Source organism: Centruroides sculpturatus, unplaced genomic scaffold (assembly GCF_000671375.1).
Source record: "Centruroides sculpturatus isolate CEXI.00-Female unplaced genomic scaffold, Cexi_2.0 scaffold528, whole genome shotgun sequence".
NCBI classification, from domain to species: Eukaryota; Metazoa; Arthropoda; class Arachnida; order Scorpiones; family Buthidae; genus Centruroides; species Centruroides sculpturatus.
The window spans coordinates 172867-181114 of record NW_019384819.1 but is presented as its reverse complement, the minus strand read 5'-3'; the positions used below and the strand labels follow the sequence as shown (position 1 = coordinate 181114).

Below are 8248 nucleotides of genomic sequence, written 5' to 3'. Positions count from 1 at the left end.
GTTGAGGCGCACGTTTTAAACGTGTAAACGTGTACGTGTGACGTTCGGCGCCGCTTTCCCGTAAGCCTAAAAGTTTGACAATGGTGTTTGGATAGTCGGTGGAATCACGCTCGACATTTCAAACACCATCGTCAAACTTTTAGGCTTACGGGAAAGCGGCACCGAACGTCACACGTACACGTTTACACGTTTAAAACGTGCGCCTCAACCTCTCTAATAATTTTTCATTTTAGTAGTGATATTCTTTCTATGAAATTATTAAATCTTTGACTAATAATTTGATTCATCACTTTGCAAATTTAAAAGCATGGATGTTATAGTCTTTATTAGTAAATTTATTAAAAATTTATAATTTTATTAATTATATTGGAGTTATTTAATTATTTTTTCGAACATATTAAGTATTACTGATACAATTCCATTGATTATAAGTTCGAGTCTGATAAACAATATTTATCATAAATTTTCTTCTGATTTTTAAAATTATCTTTATAATTTTATCTTACTATTGCTATTTTATAGTTTTATTATCAATACTAACTTATACACAAAATGATATTAAATTTAAAATGATTCAATAGATAATGGCAATCAATCACAAATCATAAAAAATAACATTTATTTAAACTATAACTTAAAATTACATTATTCAATATACATCATTATAGTTTATTTTAGTTCAAACAGTAATTTCAATGGTATATGTTTATTTATATCAAAGTTCAGAGATTATTCTTATAAATTATTTAATAGTTAATATTTAAAATGCTTAATTTGATTTGAGAGCATTAGCATTTGAAACATTGAAATTTAATTTGTTTACGGTAGTTTCAACTTTTCTGGTTAAAATCGGAGCATATTTCCATATTAAAGTATCTTTGACGCGATATTTTAGATAAATTTTTTGGCAATCTATTTTCATCGATAGTGGACACTCCGATCTATAATGATGAAGACGAGCCACATCTTTATTTATCAAGCCGTTTCTTCTCAATCGTGGATAGAGTGGAATAAGAGCGTAATGGTTAAAAACTGCCAATGTGTTATTTGTAGAAATAAAACTCTTTACCGCAAATCCCAATTTACTAAAATTAGCTGAACGGTAAATATGTTTCAACATATGCATATAAGGAGGAATTTTAATGTCTTTGTAAGAGTTAGAATCACCAGTAAACTGATCAAAAAAATAAACATTTCTAGCCGAAAGTGAACAATAATTTAACAGTGCATCAGGCTGATCATTGAAGATTCTCTTTATCATTTGATGCCAATTTAAATCCCGTGTTGGAACAATAATCTCATCTAAATCTAACAGCAAAACGAATTTATGACTATGAATATGTCGGTAGAAACAATCATTATAAGGAATTAACTCGTGTCTTCTTTTTTGCCAGATATTTTTATTTAAAAATTTTGTTCGTTTTTCGACATCATTAGGATCCTTACCTGGTAATGAGATGAAGTTTATATCAACTTTACCTTCTTGCTTATAATAATGTAAAACTCGCGCAACATTAACTGAAACATTATACACATAAAATGATATTGTATCGGCACCTAAAAGAAATTGCATTTCGATCCATTCTATTAATCTCAGAGAAATGTCGTTTTTAAAATCCATTCCCTTGACACATACAGCAAAGTTTTTCTTTTCCGTTTGCACCTTTCTTGATAAATTAAAATATACAGTTGGTTCTTCACAAGAGGTAGTTATGACAGATACTCCATCAATATCTTTAATATTATACGGAAGAGGACAACTAATAATGTAAGGTCTGTAAAATATTGTATCAGCGACTACATCCCAATTTTTTAGCCATATCTCTTTAGTTTCAGCAGGAACACTATACGCAACATTATCTTTCCATAATAAGCAATATAAGGATACTTGTAATATTCCTTCAGTCATGCCTATTATCCTGACCTGAGGATAATTAACGTCTTTATACTTATATCTAGTATCATAAAATGCAGAATATAAATATATTTGAGATTTTTGGCATCGTTGCCAAAAGCCATTATTGAGAAAAATCGAGCCTTTACTGACATTACAAATAAAAATGTCTACTTGAGGTATTAAGTCTCTTCCATAGCTAATAAGTTCTTTGACTATAAAAGCTTCGTTTTGTTTTAGATTAGAAGGTACCGGTACATCGAGAGTTGTTTCTTCCAAAAAGAAAAAGTAACAGATGCAAACAAATGCGATAATCACTACTACGAATAGACTTCTGCTCCACTTCATACTATCCAAAAAAATCTATAAATTTTCTTCTTTACATTACATGATTCCAGTATTACAGCTGAATTTATTTCATAAAAATTTTCGCTTTCATATTTAATGTTCTGTAAAAAAAAAGTAAAAAAAATATATAACAAAATTAATTTAATAAGAAAAATAAAGTATTGGTTTATAATAAATAATTTATTAAAATAAAAATAAATAAGATCTATAGATTTATACGATGACACGACGAGTGAAAACAAATTGAGATGGCTTTTTTCTAGCGAAGGATAACTCTAGCCGAAGAGGTTAAGATGTCATCCTACCACTCTGGGAGACAGGATCCTATCCTGGAGGTCAAGAATTGTCGGAGTCCGTTCGTCATCACTCGATCGCCCCCATTGGGAATCTGGTCAAATCCATCATGGATATGGATGAAAGGCCTTCTTAACGCCTAAACGACGAAGTTAAAAAGTATAGCACTAACGAATTCTGGCTCTATATCAATTTATTTTTAATTTTTGATTTTTTCCGTCCTGTGGACACTAAGAGGGCCTTTTTAAATCATACTCAACCTGACTTCTACTAAACTCACAATGGGCAGGCGGCCGGTAGTGAGGGACAGAAAAATATTCCCGAGATTATGTTGCTTTGGGGGACCCTGGATCGAATCCGGACGGTCGAAGAATAATACCTAAATAGCTCAGCAATCTGCCCGTTAACCTTTTAATTAGTATCATTAACTTCAATTAAGCATGTTTGCGCTTATATATATATATATATATATATACATACGAATTTATACGTATAAGAGTAAGACATAGCAGAGTATAGGAATAGTGATAATCACTATTGCATGTTATTCTCGAGGACAGTGTTTTTCAACCTCTTTTATCTCACGGCACACTTGAACCTAAAATTAAATTTCCACGGAAAAATCACGAGATTTAAAGTTGTGTTTGTAAACAATTTATTACCATATTACTTGCCTCTTAACCTAATTCTTTTTGTCTTTATTTTTTGTAAATTAAATAAAACAGTATTGTTGTTCCTTAAAATAGCAGCAGGTTACAATAATAGCTATTTAAATTAATAATATTCATTTACATAAGAAAAGCAATTAACATTAAGTCTTAATTTGCATTTAAAAGATTTCTAAATTGCCTTTAGAAATCTGCCCAATGTCCTGCTATTTCTAAGTTAAAATAATTTGAACTAAATATGGACAATTATTGATACGTTTTTGATTTAAAGACAATTTATTTTAAATGAAAAAACTCGGTGTTTACGCTCATATAATTTTGCTTATGAATATATATTTTTTACTACATGTATACCTTTATTCATTATAACAATGAAAAACTCGTATAATCAATTTAAAGAGGTTTTAATTTTGACACGTATGCTTATTGTTCTTTGGGTTTTTTCTAAAATAGTTTATTTAATAACCTTCAAAAATTTTCGCGGCACATCTACGATCCTCTCGTGGCACACCGGTTAATTTAAATATCAATGCTGTAGGCTTATTCGTATACTTAAGATAGTGCACAATTTGACATCATTTTTAAACTTGTCCTTTGTAAAACTAATGGAATTACATCAAACATTGTAAACAAATTAAATTTCAATGTTTCAATTAATGTTAAAGCGTACACTTTCGTAAAGAAACGAACAGAGTTTCTATTATGCATCTATTGCATTTTTTGTGGGCTAAATGTACTGTTTTGTGATCTATACGACATTTATATATTTATGTACGAATACATTTTCTAATGATAAATAGAAAAAGATGACATTTAAAGAGAAAAGATTTTTTAAAATATAATTTTTACATCTTAGATTAAGATTNTATATATATATATATAAAATACCAACCCATTGAAAAAACTCATGTTAATAATATAAATGTAACAATTTCTTTAATCATAATGTAATAAGTGATATGAAAATTGTGTAATTAACAATCCACAGTGAAGTAATTTTAGTTATAAACCTGTAAAGGATACAAAGTTACTTTTAAGTTATCTCTCTATGCATACGTCTATATGCAAAACAAGTAAAGGTTACTTCTACTCAACATTGTAGATTTTAACAGGAAAAATCAGGAAATTCTCATATAAAAAATTAAAGCGTAATAGTTCAATTTAAACAAAAATGAAAGAGAAAATTTGATAAGAACGTATGTTTAAATGTATCATCCACTAACATTAAAAGGATTGACATGAATTAGGATAAACCAAGTGGGCGTGTTGCNTTTTAATTAAACTTATTTTAATTTATTCAAAAAATAATAGTATTTGAATTATTTTTCATTAGAAAATAATTTTTCTACTTAATCAAAGATCAATATGTAAAACTTACCACTGAATTTCATGCTTTTCAACAGAAGAATAATAGAAATGGGACAAATTTAGAAGCAATACACACTTAATAAAAGAGGAATGGAGCAGAAAAACTCCGAGTTAACGATATCCCGAATAACCTCGTTTAAAAATCTGATCCAGTTAAAAGCATCCAAGTGGAAAATTATGTTCTTCTTTAACTGAAATAGCACACCTTTTCGGGAAAACAACAATTTTAAAATTGTCTTATGACTATTTTACGATGTATTTTACATTTGATTCAAATAACTAAATATCAATATATATTTAACTATCACAACTGAGTAACATCGTAAAACATTAACCCAGATAATTAAATGCGAAAATACTCTTTAAAAAAATGAATGGAAAACAGTAAACACAATAGAATAGCCTTAAAAAATATAGAGAAATATAAAATATTTCACTTTTTATGCAAGATTATTTCAGGTCGTTGTTATATATTTTGATACTACTAATTTTAATTTAATAGGATAAAATTAATTTTACAAATTCAATCTATTTTACTAGAAATACAGTGTAAATATTATATTCTGTATTCTGAAAATGCCTGATACAGACAAATTTTATTAAAATAGCAATTTATATAAATTTAATGTATAGATAATTGTTTAGTATATGACTCGAACTAATTACAATGTTATGGGCTGTAGATCAACTATAGTTCATTTGAGCGATTAATAGTTATTTATGCTACCTCTTCAAACCACTAACTATAAAATTAATAAACAGAGAAATTTTAGTAACATAAANGATTTTAAAATATATCATTTGTAATTAAGCTGAAATGAAATAAAAATAAACATAATTAATTAATATTTTAACAGATAATAATTTATTCGTGTTTTTTGTTTTTTTTACTTTTTCTTAATTTTTTACATTGCGTAGGCTCACCGTATGTCCTCTTTTCTCCGGGCATGTCCTCTTGCTGAATGTAAAGTTTTTGTTTTTATTTTTATTTTTTCAAAACGCAATGCCAAAGGGAAGTGATCACATATTTGCAAATAACAAGGAAAAAACCCAAATTAAAATCCCAATACAATAAGAAGCAAACAAGTGGACTGCCGGATGGCCGAGTAGTCAAGGTCCTTCCACTCTAGGGAGCCTGGAATCTAAATCCGGACGGGTCGAAAAATCCCCAGGAATTTTTCGGGGGTGATCCGACCGGATATGTCGGCCCCCGTCCCTCACCACTCGTCCGCCCCATTGTGGGCCTGGCCGAACCCATAAAGGGCATGCTATAAGAGGCCTTCTTAGTGCCCACATAGCGGAAAGAGTTGAAAAGAAAAAAATAAGCAAACAAATGAAAACCAATGAAAAAACAGCAAAGTATTTGTTGGAGTAGATTTTTTTGTAGATATACAAGAATGATAAAAACAAAACTTAAAATTGGAAAAGTATATGTATTTTTGTACTTTTTTTTTTTTGTTCTCTTTGAATAATAATAAAAAATTGAATAAATTTTATTTTAATTTTAAAATATATATTCAAGCTTTGATTAAGCAATAGTCATTCGTTTCTGTATAAAATGTCGGCATAAATGTTTTATGTGTTCATCTTTATTTATCTTAGAATATCAAACAGACTTCATCGTAGATAATAATGCCGGAAATAGCTTGAACAAATATTAACTAAAATTTTAAATAATATAAAGTGACGATATCAATGTAAATAAATATTAACATTTATCGTGTATTATATTTTAAGGTGTATGTTAAGAATTAGATTCTTTCTGAATTTTAACATACATCTTAAAATAAAATACAAGGAGCGCTCTTTTTTGTGTTAAACATTTGATTTCAATGATTTTAAATGTATTTTATCATTCACAGTTCGTTGGTCAGACTCGAACCCACGTTCAACTACTATTCAGTAGTTTTATTCACTCGGCTACTGGTGTGCCCTTATGTGAAAAGATTTGATCTAAACAAAATATGATATATATTATCGTCGGGAATGCTGTTAAATATAAGACAACTCTTTAATGTAATGAAAATCTAGTGTATATAGAGGTTAAGGTTATCACGTTTTGAAATGCTCAATGCAAGACAAATCGACAACCAGAAAAAAGGAGAACTATAAAAGAAAATTAAGTATATTAATAATAAAATTATGATCGGAGAAATTTAGGCGACAATTATCAATAATTTAATATAACACCGTACATTCAGATATACTATATATTGTCTATTCATTATGTCTGAAATTACGAGTCCGGAAAGTTCACGAATTTTGCAAATAGAAGTTGTTTGCATTTACTTAAAAGCTAACCAGTTTGTCGCCTTCGAAGTAGTCCCCTTCTGAGTCTAAGCTCCGAATTCAGCATTTCTGCCACGAAAAGAACGCTTCCTGAAACGCTTCTTTTGGGATGACGCTCACTCCGTTCAGCGAATTTTTTTAATGATGTCAATGGATTCAAAACGGCGACTTTTGAGAACGGATTTTAATTTGGGAAACAAAAATAAGTATTTCTGGGCTTAGTTCAGTAAATGTGAAAGTGTGGGAACAAGTGGCGTCGAGTTCTTGGCCAAAAATTCTGTCATCAGCAGTGCATTGTGTGGGTGGGTGCATTGTCACGATGTCGTTCTCTTCGAACAGTCGTACTTTTCTTTCACACTGCTACACGAAGATGTTTTATTACCTCCAGATAGTATTCGTGATGAACAACATCTTCGGAATCGAAAAAACAGTGAACAAGACGCGGTCTTCACATTCGACTGAATTTATCGCGCGTTTTTGGTCGTGGTGAAGATTTTCTCACCCATTCTGATGACTGGCGTTTTGTTTTCATGTCGTAACCCATCGACACATCTCTCATCCTCATTGATGATGTTTTTCATGAAATTTTTATTAGATCTAGCCCGTCCCAGAAGCTCTTCACTCAGTTGCACTCAACGAAAGAAAATCGCAAAACACAATCAACACATTTTTACACAAATAAACGTAATACAACAACAGATAAAGATAGAACAAACCGTTTTCGACAGATAGTACAAAAAAACTTGCTGCTAGAGAGTTGTGCAAGATTGACGCTTACAACTATTCTGCTTTGTGGTACTATTTTTTAAAATAATTTTTATATTAAATTTAGAATTTTATATTGTTGTTAACGTAGGTTTTTATTGTGTTCACAAAATACGTGCGTTCAGAAATTAATTGAATGTTCTTTGTTTCTCTTTTTAATGTTTTAAAACGATTTATTTTTGAACTTAAAGATTTTTTGTTAAAAAATGTAAAGTAGGACAATTAACGTAGGACAAAAGACATCTATTTTAACTGTAAGACTGTCCTACCGAAAATACAACGCGTGGTAACTGTAATCGAGGTGCTATTCTAGACCGGATCGTAATACGGAAAGTCCGTATTGAATGTTTGTGTAGGATATTATCTATTGATACATAATCTAAATAATATAATATCATATAAAAATAGTTTTACTAATAATAAATAATAGAGAGGTTGAGGCGCACGTTTTAAATGTGTAAACGTGTACGTGTGACGTTCGGCGCCGCTTTCCCGTAAGCCTAAAAGTTTGACAATGGTGTTTGGATAGTCGGTGGAATCACGCTCGACATTTCAAACACCATCGTCAAACTTTTAGGCTTACGGGAAAGCGGCGCCGAACGTCACACGTACACGTTTACAC

General features: G+C 30.1%; 1 protein-coding gene across 8 annotated transcripts in view; it reads right to left on the bottom strand.

Annotated features, from left to right (window-relative positions):
* Positions 1-686: 686 nt before the first annotated feature.
* The window catches only part of LOC111629910, a 15185-nt gene continuing 7623 nt past the window's right edge, over positions 687-8248 (bottom strand). For 4 of the 8 annotated variants that reach the window (XM_023373854.1, XM_023373851.1, XM_023373853.1 and 1 more), the window contains exon 2: positions 687-2343. In XM_023373854.1, coding sequence (XP_023229622.1) covers positions 770-2242 — 1473 coding nt within the window. In that variant the 5' untranslated portion in view covers positions 2243-2343 and the 3' untranslated portion in view covers positions 687-769. Of the gene's footprint in view, positions 2344-2547; positions 2676-4582; positions 4778-8248 lie in introns of all 8 variants that reach the window. The other 4 variants (XM_023373852.1, XM_023373849.1, XM_023373856.1 and 1 more) reach the window with 3 other exon arrangements.